General features: G+C 34.6%; 1 protein-coding gene across 1 annotated transcript; it reads right to left on the bottom strand.

Moving 5' to 3' along the window:
- Positions 1–6,099: 6,099 nt before the first annotated feature.
- On the bottom strand, positions 6,100–9,891 carry LOC135078234 (inositol-tetrakisphosphate 1-kinase-like). Its single transcript, XM_063972836.1, has 5 exons — positions 9,541–9,891; positions 9,168–9,266; positions 7,999–8,096; positions 7,444–7,743; positions 6,100–6,775 (listed from the first exon to the last, which is right to left on the bottom strand). The coding sequence occupies exons 1-5, from the start codon at positions 9,664–9,666 to the stop codon at positions 6,295–6,297; spliced, it is 1,104 nt and encodes a 367-aa protein (XP_063828906.1). The 5' UTR covers positions 9,667–9,891; the 3' UTR covers positions 6,100–6,294.
- Positions 9,892–15,315: the final 5,424 nt, after the last annotated feature.

Genomic DNA, 15,315 nt, shown 5'->3' with positions numbered 1-15,315 from the left:
TTGATTTTTCGTCGGCCGATAGTTTAGTCGGGCAGTTGATCAGTATAGGCATGTATGGAAGTGCGCACATTACACCGATTTGATTTGGCCGATTCTTCATACAATTAAAAATCGGGCACAACTATCGGCCAACTAAAAATCGGTGGTCTGCGCCTAGTCTTAAGCATAATTTTTCACAATCTCAGCCTTTGAAAGGACAAATATTATGACTGTCGATGATAGTATACAGAATTTGTGGACGGAATTTTTAGACACAAATTACGGAACCATCTGACCGCTCATGACTAGAACCAGTGTACGAACAACGGGTAATATGTGGGAAACCGGTGAGTTCCCCGATCGCCGACAAAGCGGACGTCCTCTTCCGCGGAGCGGTAATAACATGCAGCCTTTTGTTTATGGGCATCCAGCGGAGGCTGCTGCGCGAACATTGTATAGTCCGCGCCACTATTTTGCAAATTAGGCCAAAATTGACACCGAATAGTCGATAGTAGAATAGTAGTTGATTACTGAGTGAAAGAGTTCCAAAGTATAAGGACAGACACTGTTTCCAATGAGGTTTCAATACTTTTTATCGTACAAAATATTAGGGCACTTTATTGGAGCGGATTATACGGGGTGCAATTTGGTGCATAATATGCGATAAACGACGTGCTTTTGTGTTAAGCGTTCGATGAGACTCAGTTTCATAACATAGTTTTGCTGTTCTTGGTATTTAGGAAGTTAATATCCTCGGTTATTTTGCGAAGCGTGTAGCACACATACTTTGGATAGAAGATAAGTACACCTGTTTCTAAATGCATAATAGAAATCATCAGACTAGGTAGGTACAATTAGATATTTTCATGCACACAAATGTTTGTATTGTACCTATGTAGGTACGGGAATCAAACTGGAGACCTCTAGTCTGGTGTAGTAGCCCAGTACGCGAATAAACCAGCCGGATTACTGTTAGTACTATAGATTACCACGCCAGACGGCGATCAATTCTATTCAAGATTAAGTACTCAGATAACAGTTACGGCAGCAGCGGATTTCTGGTATCACCCAATTCAATCCACCACACCGTTACTCCTCGCTGATTAAACTCACTATTGATATATCAAATTACAGATATTTGTTTGTTTATGGCACGATACGGTAACCACATCCGGTCAACGTAGCAGAGCTCGCTTCCGGTGCATTGAGAGCGGCGCGCGCGCACGCAAACTGACGACTACCCGCAATATCAGGACTAGCATCAAGTCAACACATGGTTATTGCGTTTTATTACCGTTAAGTCTGCCACCGCGTTTTAATGAGTACAGTTTAAATGTCCGTCATAGCATGTACTCACATGAGTGATAAGTGTGTAGGTACACTAACCAAGATTGTTTGAACTTCGTTATTTATTATTGTTGGGGTATTTATTTGGGACAGCAAGCCACATTATCTAGATGTGGGCAGTATGCTATATGCAGAAAATCATATCGCGAAGATTACAAATTCAATCAAAAATAATAAAAAGTTTTCCCCCACTTATCCTGTATTGTTTCGATAGAGGTAAGTAGACACATATTATATTATCTAAAATCAACCGCTATATTCAAGAAGACATCCTCTAATGCAGAATAAATCGTACGAATTGATGCTCTGGAGTGTAGCGAATTTACAATCGCGTCCATTGCCCGCGCTGACTCTATTGCTTTTTGATTGAACTTGCGGCTTCCTACTTGACGTTATGTAGATCTCAAATGTGGAACATGCATGTGATTCTCAGAAGAGGAGCAGCGTTCGATTCTAATAAGGCTAATTTTTACCATCAGCTACTCTGTCTTCGTAGTTTTTGTGGCAGACGTAGTGTGCACAGTGCCTTACTAATAGGTGGACCGACGATCTGGTGGATGCGGGCAGTGCAGGACCAGTCGTTATGGAAATCCTTGGGGGAGGCCTTTGTCCAGCAGTGGACGTCATTTGGCTGAAACGAACGAACGCACGAACTCTGTCTTCATCGAACAGAAGGGCATTCAGTAAGTAAGTACCTAACCTACATGGTAGAGACGAGAAATTTCGTTTCGAAGTCGCAAATCTTTAACATGTGGTTGAGGTGAGACGTCATGTCGGATTGTCGGCTAAACGATACACCATCATCTAGGTAAGTAGGCACAACGAGTTTGACGTGAGAACACGAATGTAGGCGCGCGGTCGGAACGAAAGCGCCAAGTAGAGCGTGACTGCTCTCATTGAACGCCCTGCGAAGGGAATACTATGCCGTTGGGTTGGCAACAGATGTACCTAGGTACCTGCCTCTGCAACCTACCTGCTAACATAGGTACTTCGACCGTAATGTAAGTACATGACTTTAGAAAATGGTTCTCGTTGCATGACGGTTTATCTATCCACTAGGTTTTAGGCACCGAAGCCTGACTTTTGACTTGTAAGTTTTTTAGCTACAAACTACATAGTAAAACTTTAATTTGCCCCTTGGCCATCATATCACTGGTTTGGTTTAATTGGCAATCAAGATGTTAGATCCTGACTACACAAGAGTAGTAGCGGTGGGAACGAAGAGGTGAGGGTTATAAATGCGTGAAAATTAAAAAACTCTTTGGAAGAACTTTGGATCTTTATTTAAAGTATGGTAGAACACTTTTACTACGAAACCATGGCAGCGAAACTGATCAATACACACAAATTCTTGTTAATTTCCACTTTAAAAACATCGTAGAATAAATATAGACATGTGTACGTATTAATAGTTTTGCTATCATGATTTCGCAATTAAATTGTTGAAAATTGAAAAAGTACAAGAGTACAGTATGATTTTGGCGTTCTTCCTTAGCTGAAGAGAGTAGAGTATACAAAATCTAAGTAAAGTCTAGATACAGTTGTGACAAACTATATTAAATCAGTCTCCATTAAAATAATACGTAGGATTACGATTTGCGGAATGCAAATGTTACTTCAACGCCAAATAGTTACAAATAAATAATTAACAATTAAACATAACAAGCTATAAGGCTAGTGTAAAATTTTATAAAGGCTTTTGTTTTTTATAAATTTAATTAATTTTGGAATACAACAATTAATTTTTCAAGGTTTAAATTAGTTCTAATAAGTAAAGATTTTAGTTTTAGGCCAGACAGAAGGCCTTTAAAATCTGATCCATGGATAATGACTAGATTTTTTTCTGGTCATATTTAACATTGAATCAAGATAATTATTTTAGATTCGCTTTTATAAGAAATATTGAAGGATAGACGAAATTAATTATCAATTTAAGAATAACTTCTATTAATTGATTAAATATTAACTATGCTATATTTATAAAAATCAACTCTATATCAATAAACAAGTGATTCACAATTTTTTCTCACCAAATAACTTTTTATCACATCAAAATAAATTGCTTATATTGGAACTCTTACAGAGATAGTAATTCTCTCGATTATCTTTGATTATACAAAGTAATTACTTTAACCGTTCTTGTTATGTTAAGCGAGGTTTAGACTAGCAATAAAATTTGCAGAAATTGACTTCCTCAAGCTGTCACCACTGTAAATCTTGCAGAAGTTGGCTTGCCACAGCTATTTACACAGTGGTAAACAGCTTGCAAGTTTTATTGCTAATCTTTACATCTGTTCACCTGGGTGAATTAATTTCTAGGTGAACAAAGGCGACCGCTTTAGTCGACTCAATTCACCTGGAAGATGAAGTTGGGTGAAATGTCCTCGTTTACTAAAAATTCCACTTTCTTTTCTTTCTTCCACTGTGTTTAGTACCCATCGTTTTTGCTCTCGCTCTCATCAAATGTTCATTCTTTGCGATAAAACGAGACGACATGACCGGCAATGGGTAGTTAGCACTGTGGCCGATATCGATAGTACAATGGTGTATACTTATACTATAGCTCTAAAACAAACAGAATATAGTCAGTTATTTCAATATTTCAGTAAATACGAGCATAGCGTTCAACTACAAATATAGGTAATCTAGGTTTAGTATAAGTTCCCGGTTTAAGATTAGCAAGGCAAATACTTATAAATACAAATTGTGGTTGATATCACAAATTAAATACTCACTGGAAATACCACCTATCTCAATTGAAAAATGTTTTAAAACAACGCCATTTTCTAACCTACCAGCTTGATCCGAATATGCCTTGTCACCTGTTCTCTTCAACCAACCAATTCGCATCTAAACGACGGAACACTCTTTAAAACAGTGAAAAAGACTTACTATGACACTGTCATACATCCAGGCATTCATAAAAGGTTTTGTTTAGTGTATTTCGGTATGGAAAGTATCCACTGTTTTAAGGAATAATCTGTAGCTTAGAAGCCAAAAGGATGGTGAATGCGAATAGGCCATATTATGGCCTACATAGTGGATCAATCTTATAGATGAGTGGTGGTGTATAAAATTAATTTCTTGCTCTACTTCAGATAATTTTCTTGACTGACATTGTCTACACACAATTTCCAGAATTCCAGACATATACATATCAACCACGCTTATCCTTAATACATAGTAAATTAATACATACTAATTAAAACATTCGCAATTAATTTTCATACATTAGACAGAATTGATAAAAGACAATTATTCATCTCAATACAAATACATACAGATAATGCAGGTACCAATGAGTTATTAGCGAAGAATTGCACTTTTAGACTAATACCTACAAAAAATACGTAAATATGTTTTGTATAATCACCGCGCATGTGTCAGTCTTAACATAACATTATACCTACCATCACTTTAGTGTTGCCTACTGATAGTTTAGTATCGACCTATCGATATTTAAAGACAAAACCAACGTATCGATAGTTCTGATAGCGCGATAGCACTGATTTTTTAAAGTTATTACAATATTGTCTGTTATAATCAAATCGATATTCATCGATACTATGCTATCAGTAGTTATGTGATTTTGCATCATATTTCATTGTATGCAACATTCAAAAGATACAAATAGTCTGCCTTAGTTCGAATTGTATGTTATTTCTCAAGTCATTCAATTAAATTTTGCATTTCTAATAAACCTGTATATTTGACACAAATAAGAATCCATAATTTTTAAACACCCAAACAATATTTACCACAGTTTCTATGGAGAAGTTCAAAATGATGCCAGCAAATAATTAATTTGAGTAGGATTTGATTGGCAGTGGCGTCTCTAATCACTTGAATAGAGATATTTATCGTCCACTATCGACGGACGAAATATCGATAGTTCAGCAACACTATTTTAGATACAAAAATTCATCAATTTTAACTCACAACAATCTACAATGAAACTAAATAAAAAGGTGCTTATGCTTGATACAGAGATAACTACTTCAGTATACAAATATAACAGCAACATTAAAATAGAATGGGTGACACACTATTGTAGTTTATTTTGGACGGTAAAAGCATACCATTGAGTTAAATTTAAGGTATGGTTCAATAGCAAAGTACTCATAGACAAAGAACTATGCTCTAAACTCTCTATTAATCTTGTTCAAAACAATATTATTGCTTTTCTAATCTGTATATGCTCACTATTGTTTTCTAGCTGTAACTAATTAATTATACATAATCGCTTCTAGCATAACAATATGTAATACAAAAATACATTAACTTAACCTATATTGTTCGAATATAAAATCTAACAAGCATAACGCTGTTTTAATCACATTTTCCATAACCTAGTTCTAGTGCTAACATCAGGTGCAATTATTCATAAAGGAGTTTCTAAACAATATCAATATTTTTTTATTCAACCTGGCAACACTAATAAATATGGTCAGATCATAATAACAAAGAGAATATTAATATAGATAAAAGACATATAGTCGTGTATCTACTTAATAGAGGGCCCATTCAAAACATTTATCATAAATTGGTATATTTTTGTCGACTTAGGCCCAGAACACACGGTGAAACGCAATTGCAACGAAACTGCAACTTCTAGTTACTTTTGAGTTGCATCTAAGTTTCTGCCAAAGATTCCGTTGAGACCACACATGACGCGATCATTTCAAACCGGTTTCAAACGCGTCAACAAACTTAAATGCAACTCAAATGTAACTAGAAGTTGCAGTTTCGTTGCAATTGCGTTTCACAGTGGCCTTAGCCCAACAAGGCACTAGCCTTCAGGGCAGTATTTGCTGTATTTTTTACTTGAACTTATTTGAAGGCTGGTTCCAACAGAGAACTGAAGTGTAAGTTGGATTATATATTGACTTGTGTTCAAAATAAATGTATAAATCTGAGTTATGAACACATCAACTACTAACAATAATTTAATGGGTCCACAAACTATAATTAATTAATATTCATACCAGTAACACCAAATCTACTTGGTTCCAGTCCGACATTCATCAAACCATTCAACAGATGACTAGAAGAATAATCTTCGTTCACACCATTGCACTCTCCGTGCTCACTACAAGTCCTGTTTGCACTCTCGTCGATACAATCCAGGAAATGCTCGAAGAAATCTGGGTAGTTATCATAGCTTGGAAACACATTGATGTCTATGACTGCATGGTCACCCGAACTATTATCTATGACCACGTCAAAGCCAGCCAGCAACAAACCAATCTTCTTTCTTAAAACTCTGATAATACTCCTGATTTTATCCTCATTCGGCGTCATTCGAATATCAGCCTTATCGTGAGGATCTAGAATTGAAAGTGTGGATTGGCTGTCTGCTTTACATACCTCTCCTGTGCTGTAGAAAATTGGCTCCAAATCATCTGACGCGTAGAAGTTTTTCAGACTGGGTCTCTCGCAAATGTGGTATCTGAAAAAATTACCAGAGAAGAATAGAAACTATTTCATTAATTATAATTACAAAAAAATCAATCAAAAATCATCGTCGTTATATTATGCTAATAAAAATGTTTACTTTCAGCGCAACTCCCCGCTAATCCACGCTAAATTTTGTCAGTGTGTGCGTGCGCGCCGCATACGTATTGGCGCGCTCACATACAAACCGCGCTCGACGTTTCTATGAAGATGACCTACTCATTTGTATTTACTCTGGTTTCTATGAAGATGACCTACTCATTTGTATTTACTCTGGTTTCTATGAAGATGACCTACTCATTTGTATTTACTCTGCTTTTAGGGCACCCTCAAATTAGTGGCGTGAGGAAGCGCTACAGTGGTGCCATCTAGGCGCGCTTGCCGTGATACTTCTAGTTGTACACTTCGTCGCCGATGACGCAAATTGGCTAACCCTTTTTTATAAAATTATACAGGAGAGCAAAAAAACCACAGTGCTTGAAGAATGGAGTATTTCTGTATTATACTTAACAAAATTTTTGACCGTTTGTATGAAGTTCGCCCCTTTGCGGCGTCGGCGACGAATTGTTACGGTAGTGGTGCTAAAACTGCGATTCCTCACGCCTATAATTTGAAGGCGCCCTTAGACTTAAAATTGCACTATTTATTTTACTTGTCCCTCACCTGTTTCCCACTAAAAACACCTTATGCAGTACTGCATTATGGTTGACAAAGCTCTGTACGACACAGGGCGGTTTGCACACACTGAGTCCTTTCTCATTGAATATCACAATCATCTCGTGCGCAGACTTCGACCCGTGTGCAATAGTGGGCTTGCATATGACAGGGAATGTGACTCCTCGTTGCCTCATTATTTCTACATTATCTCTAATGTTGCTGGAAGTGAATTCAGCGAATGTGGGTGTGTATATCCCTTGTCTTTTGAATGATGGCTCATCTTGCAGAATGGAATAGTAGCAGTACCTGTAATGTTATTTACATGAATATTATGTACAAAGTAAATGTGTTGTTCACACAATAAAATCAGCAATGTAACAAGAGTCAAGTACGTATTTATTCTGTCTGATAGCGGTTTGTTATTTACTGTTTATTATTACATTAACCATCTAACACATTAGAAAGAGAAATTAGTTTCTTTTTCAACAAAAGCTATTATTTAATGTTATTGACAATATTGGAAAATGTGTATCTATTTGAGTAAAATTGAAATACACTTACCGGTTTAACAATATCCTCACTTTGTCTAAAGGATCAATTACAACTATGTTGGGATGGTTTGACAAATATTGCTCTACACGACCAATTATTTGTGATGCCTGGAAAGTTAATAAATATCAATTACTTAATTATTCAATTTCATTTTTTGTTTACTTCTCCATTCTATTTATAGTCAAGTAAAAATTTATTGTAAATATGTTTACAAGAGATAACCTTTAAAAATGAATCATAATTAATTAATGTTGCTATAAAAAGTTTTGTTGTTAGTAATTAATAAATTAATGTAAATAATATGATGCATTTAATATCTTGTTATTGAGAAAGTAACAGATTGATTACTTTATTAAACAATAACAAACTAAATTTGTACAGGTAATTTACAAACTTAAAAACTATACTATCTACAAAAAAAAAAATACAATATTTACAAAAAAGGAAAATAAAAGTTAAATTAAAAAAGTATCCCTATCCCCAGATCTGTCGGTGAGGTTAGCGGTGCCCAAAAGGCTGGCAGCGTTTCCGCGTTGGATCGCTAGGCTTAAACGCTGGCCAAGGTAGAACCCGGCCTTCTGGTCACCGGTGACCTCGATGATGCGGGAGGAAAGCTCAGTGAAAAGCTTTTTGGCCTCCGGGCCCCAAGGTCCCAGCGTTTCCACGCCGAAAGGTACAAAACGGTAGCAGCTGTCTAAAGCGGAATATTTGCTTTTTTTCAAAGATTCCGCTGAAGCAGCCGCAGCGCCTGCAGCCCTCGACGTGGAAGGCACATGGGAGGGGGCAAGAGTGTCGCAGCAAGTCGCATCCCAGACCAATGCCCGACCCTTAGACCAAGGAATTAATGTCATACCGTCGGGCCTTTTACCATCATCTCGACAGATTGATAAAATAGAAATCTGTTTTTCTAAAATCAAGTACTCTTATGTGTTTGTTAATTTTATGTGTGATAATAAATCCATCAATTTTTTTTAAAGAATACATAAAAAAATATTTTTTTAAAAGAATAATATAAACATTTATGCAGACTTAATCATCACTAGTAAAATATACCCTACAAATTTTGATACTGGATTATTAAATCACTTTGATGAATAATTTAGTTACAAAACAACCTTGGAGGCGTGTCCATTGAAGTGTGTCACAGGGTCAGTTGTTTACGAGTGACAAATACTTGCCTTTGGGTCACCTTGGTCAGCCGCCGCAATGATGTCTGTGAGTTTATGAAGAAATATATCGATTCGACCTTGTTCTTCTAAAGGCCTGTCCAAGTCCAGCTGAAACAGATTGTTATCTATTAATTTTCCAAACAAATAAGCAGCTTTGACTGTCCAATTATTCACTGCATTGCTCTTTATTTGCCAATTTTCGATTGTAGCTAAATTGAAATAATGACATAGTTAATCTGATAGTATTTTAACAGATCAATATCTACTGAACATAATTTTTACAAATATCTAAAACTAAATCCAATTGGCCAATAGTCTTAGGAAGATGCATTTTACACAGTTATGAAGTATTTAATTGCTATGAGTAATACAAAAACCTTACCTTTACAAGATTATACCCATGTGAAGAGCAAGCTCTTGTGAGCTCCTTCCAGTTGAGTTTTTGACTTTTCTTGTCCGACATCCAGATCCCTATCGACTTACTATGTGAACTCGCTCCGTTCATCATTTCAGTAATAGTTATGTCCGGTCAAAAATTAAACAAAACTTAGATCATGTAAAATGAAAGTGCTCAGTTTTAACACACATTAAACCCGACTAAGAAAATTATATCACTTGGTATCAACCTTGAGTTAAATGGTGATTCATTAGCACTCGTTTTGTTTAGTCACAAGTTACAATGTTAATTTATTTAGCTTAAAAACACGAAAAAACAGCGTGCAGCCTTCGACAACCCAAATTCACGAATGAGGATGTTATTTGAACGTTTGTCAAACTAATACCTAGCCGTTTGTGTCATTTTTGACACAAACATCATCCACAACGACACGACACGACTTTAAAATTTTCCATTGAATTCACCACAGATATGGATAGATGCAGCATGTGAAAAAATTTGTATGAAGCCGAGCGTGCCACTTTTTAAACGTCATTAGTGTCATTTTAGCGAATTTTAGTGATTGCCGCAACGTAAAAATAATCGTATCATCGTACTGCATTCGCAAAGTCATCGAAAGATATCGTGTGACTCGATTCGACAATTAATTAATTCCGATAAAACTGATAATTTGATACATACAAAACCAAAAACATCTTTATTTACCTTTTTAAAATAAAGTAATTCTTGTTCGAGGAGTGTGCCTCTCCACACAACTCCTGGGAGGTTATTCAATCAATCATAATAACGCCACTTCAATACTTCACACTTTATTATTAAAATATTATCAAAATCTATTACATATTAAATATTAAAACATTTACAACTGAATCTATCGAAATTCAATAATACAATGACACAATGTCACATTTTCTTGCTTTTCTACACCTGTCATTATTTTCAAACTTTATTCTATTGCTGTTTACTCTTAAAATAAAACCTGCCAGCAACATGTCATCTCATGATAAAATTCTATATCCTAACATCCCCTCTGAATTTTATCTTTATATAATCATAACAACTACCTATCTACTCCTTAAAACCCAACTTAACTCACTTACCCAATACAACCATACAACAAATATACTTTTGAATTAATTAACCTAAACACCTTACATAACTAACTTAAAATTAAAATTTCAAGTTAACTCCCAAAACCTTATATTCTAATAAACCTACATAATTCGTCACATCACAAATGTCCACTATGTATCACTCACTATACATTGTCTAAGTCTCAAAAACTTTGTTCTATCCAGTGGTTTAGTTAAAATATCAGCCAAATTGTCTTTAGTAGGACAATAATAAATTTCTAATAAATTTTTATCTAATTTCTCCTTAATAAAATGGTATTTCACATCAATGTGCTTGCTCCTCCTATTTAAGATTCCGTTTTTAATCAAAACTATTGCTGATTGATTATCAACAAACAATTGTGTTTTTGGTAACTCCCCTGTCAACTCATGAATCAAACTCTGAATGTAAAGCAGATCTTTTATACACTCGGCTGCAGATATATATTCAGCCTCAGTACTAGACAAAGCAGTTACTGACTGTTTGCGAGAACACCAGTGAATTGGACCACCACCATAAAACACTACAAAACCAGTCGTGCTCTTCCTAGTATCAGGATCACCTGCAAAGTCTGCATCACAATATGCTTTTAAACTTAGATCGCTACCACGAACATATTTTATACCACTGCTAACTGTATTTTTAATATATCTAAAAATGTTTTTAATATTTGCAAAATCATTCAAATTAGGATGTTCCTGATGTCTACTACAATAACCAACATGAAACGACAGATCTAATCTTGTTTTGTTCACTAAATACAACAACGAGCCGATTAATTGCCTATAACGATGCACATCATCATCACCACCTTTCCCCTCTTGATGTGTATCTATCAAAATATCTGGATGACTACTATCTTTTAAGCTTTTGTATTTAAATTTATCTAAAAGTTGATTTATATAACTTTCCTGAAAAATTTTTATAAAATTTTCTTCAATTAACACATCAAAACCTATAAACTTTTCAGTTTTATTAAATTTCCGCATTTCAAATTCCGTTTCTAATTGATTTATTATTTTATTTAAACATATCTCATCCTTACCAATTAAAATACCATCATCTACGTAAATTGCTAAGTATATATTTTTATTTTTATTATGAAACACACATGGATCTAATTTCATTTGTATCAATCCCAATTTCTTCAAAAATTCCGTCAACCTCTTATTCCACATAAGTGGCGCTTGCTTCAACCCGTACAAACTTTTCTTTAATTTACACACCTTATTTTCTTTGTCCTTTATGTTGTATCCTAAAGGTATCTCCATAAAAATATCTTCATTTAATTCCCCATATAAAAATGCTGTTTTCACGTCGAACTGCTTTATTTTAAACCCTTGTTGAGCTGCAATAGCCAACAACAATCTAACACTTGTTGTGTTTACCACTGGACTATATGTTTCTTTATAATCAATGTTATACTTTTGTAAAAAACCTCTTGCCACTAATCTAGCCTTATATCTTCCACCAGGCTTTATTGTAAAAATCCATTTACTTGATATTATTTTTCTATTTCCTGCTTCCTGCCTATCTACAATTTCCCATGTTTTATTCTTCTCTAAAGATTCTTTTTCTTCATAAATTGCTTTCTTCCATAAATCTTTATCAACACTACTCAAAACTTCCGTAAAAGTTAAAAACGAACTCTCTAAATCATAATCCATTAGCCTAGAAGGTAATCTCCTCTCTCTATTTGGTAAAATCCTTAAACCATCACTGTCTTCAACAGCTGAATCTTCTCTAACCTCCCCTCTCAAATTTATATTTTCTTCAATACAATCTTCAATATTCTCAGTATTTCCACCATCAACTTCAACATCTTCAACTCTATCTTCAAAAACATCAGTAACTCTTTCTTCATAAACACCATTATCTTCAACACCATTTCTAATATCTTCATTAACTTCCTCATTACCAACACCACCGCTTATAACTTCATCACAAGTATCACCATTAATATCACTATTAATAACTTCATCACTAATATCAACACTAATTTCTTTAAATAAATTATTTAAATCACTTAGTCTCACTTCCCTATAACACGTTTTCAAAAACTCACTAACATCACTCTTACTATTATTAAACGTTACATCTCTTGAATAATAGATTTTAAAATGTAAAGGATCCCATATTTTATATCCGTTATTAGTATAACCTACTAAAAGCCCTTTACTGCTTCTTGAGTCAAGTTTATTTAACTGAAAATTATTTTTAAAGTATGTTAATGATCCGAAAATATTTAAGTGTTTTAAATTTGGTATTCTATTAAACCACATCTCCGCCGGTGTTTTAGTGTTTACTGTGTTTGAACATCTGTTTAATAAATAAGCAGAAGTTAAAACCGCTTCACCCCATAGTTCATGTGGTAGCTGCATATCAAAGAGTAAAGCTCTTGTTCGTTCCATTAAGGACCTATTTAACCGTTCAGCTTTACCATTCAGTTGAGGAGTATACGGAATTGTATAATCAATATTAATACCTTTGGAAATACAATAAGTTTTAAATTGGTTACTGGTGTATTCTCCACCATTATCACATCTGAATGTTTTAACTGTTGTGTTAAAATGATTTTCCGCCAAATTGATAAAGTTTAAAATTTTAGAAAAAGCTTCGTTCTTGTTTTTAAGAAGAAATACTTTAACAAAATGTGTATAATCATCTAAAAATGTAATAAAATATTTGTAGCCATCCCATGTTTCCTTTCCAATAGGACCACAAATATCACTGTGAATAATTTCTAAAGGTTTAGTAGCTCTATATCTAACAGTTTTAAAAGGTTTTCTACAAAGCTTAGATTGTATGCAGACTTCGCAGATGTCTACATCATCTACTAAGTTTCTATCTATACCTAAAACAAGGTCTTTAGTCTTGTTTATAGGTACATGACCTAAGGCACGATGCCAGAAGCCTTTAATAAGGAATGTTTTGTCTGACCTCGAATGCACGACTGACTTTGACATGTCCATTGGCAGTTTCACATAATAAAGGCCATCCTCTCTGCGAACTCCTGTCTGCTTACACTCAGAGTTCTGATCCATGATTTGGCATTTATTTCTGTAAAATTTAACAATATAATTATCATCAGCTAATTTAGACACAGATAATAAATTCTTTTTAAGTTGGGGTACACATAAAACATTCTTAAAATTAATATTGTCTGTATAAATATTTCCCATGGTGTTAACTGGATGTATGTTTCCATCAGCAGTCATAATTCTATAATTTATGTCTTCTTTGTCATTCAGATAGTTTTCAGACGTAACAATATGACTACTAGTTCCTGAATCCAGGATGAAGTCCACAGTTGTTTTTAAAGGAATAAAATTACTCACATGCTGTTGTTGCTGTAGACAGAATTTCGTGTAATGCGAATTATGCTTGCAGTACATACAGTTCGTTTGTTGACTGCACTCCGTATGTTTGTGTCCGAACTTCAGACATCTGAAGCATTGCAGGTTATTATTTTTCCATCCACGATTTGCATTCATATTCTGCCGACAATACTTGGCAATGTGTCTGTTCGAGGAGTGTGCCTCTCCACACAACTCCTGGGAGGTTATTCAATCAATCATAATAACGCCACTTCAATACTTCACACTTTATTATTAAAATATTATCAAAATCTATTACATATTAAATATTAAAACATTTACAACTGAATCTATCGAAATTCAATAATACAATGACACAATGTCACATTTTCTTGCTTTTCTACACCTGTCATTATTTTCAAACTTTATTCTATTGCTGTTTACTCTTAAAATAAAACCTGCCAGCAACATGTCATCTCATGATAAAATTCTATATCCTAACAATTCTTACAAATCGTCAAATCTCGTTATTTTTTTTACCCTACCAGCGTTTCAAGACATAAATTTGTCAAGTGCATGAATACATGGATCAGTGTGTGTTATGAGTAAGTACGGTTCCTTGGGATCAGTATAAGTGCACCACATACAGGGACCATGGTTTTAACTCTTAAGAGTATATCGCAGGATTTATGTGAGGCGTCTAGTTTCAAATCCCGCTAAAACGATTTTGATAAGATTTCGAGAAATTGAAAAAAACCGCTTATCCATATAGCTTTGGCCTTAGGCAAAAAAAAAATATGATACGAATTATTATTGTCATCTGGCAATACTAACAGTAATTGAGAATGTTACTAGGTATGCAAAATCACTTGAAACCTATGTTACAGTTAAGCTTTTACATTTACAAATACATTAGTTTTTATTTCATTCAAAAATACCCAGTAGTTATGATTTTATAGGCATTCAAAGTTCGCTTAAATATTGAGTCCCGCCGACGGTCACGTGACCCCGTGTGACGTACATTCACAGCGTCCGCTCACTAGAAAACGGATATAAACATACTTAAATATTTTATTTTTTGTAAATACAAACTTATTATACATATTAACACCCAGACCCATCACAGAAATTAAAATTGAACCAAACCCAAACTTGATGCGATTGTGTCGTTTTATTGCGAATTACCTTCCAGCTCCATCATTAGACCCCGATTACTATATAGAATTAAAATACTCATCAATACAAAACGAACGAGCCCAAACTCGATGCATTTAAGTCGTTTTATTATAGAGTTCCTATGGCCACCTTCCAGCTCCATCATCAGATCAGC

Source organism: Ostrinia nubilalis, chromosome 14 (assembly GCF_963855985.1).
Source record: "Ostrinia nubilalis chromosome 14, ilOstNubi1.1, whole genome shotgun sequence".
Lineage (NCBI taxonomy): Eukaryota > Metazoa > Arthropoda > Insecta > Lepidoptera > Crambidae > Ostrinia > Ostrinia nubilalis.
The sequence above is the reverse complement of the archived record's forward strand: the minus strand, read 5'-3'. Positions and strand labels throughout refer to the sequence as shown.

What these genes read in the sequence shown, in the direction of transcription:
- LOC135078234 (XM_063972836.1), bottom strand. Translation starts at nt 9,666, where the DNA reads ATGATGAACGGAGCGAGTTCACATAGTAAGTCGATAGGGATCTGGATG. An exon ending in ATGGGTATAATCTTGTAAAG is followed by an intron (nt 9,267 to 9,540) that starts GTAAGGTTTTTG and finishes AATCTGTTTCAG; the next exon opens with CTGGACTTGGACAGGCCTTT. An exon ending in GTGTTTTTAGTGGGAAACAG is followed by an intron (nt 6,776 to 7,443) that starts GTGAGGGACAAG and finishes TAATTTTTTCAG; the next exon opens with ATACCACATTTGCGAGAGAC.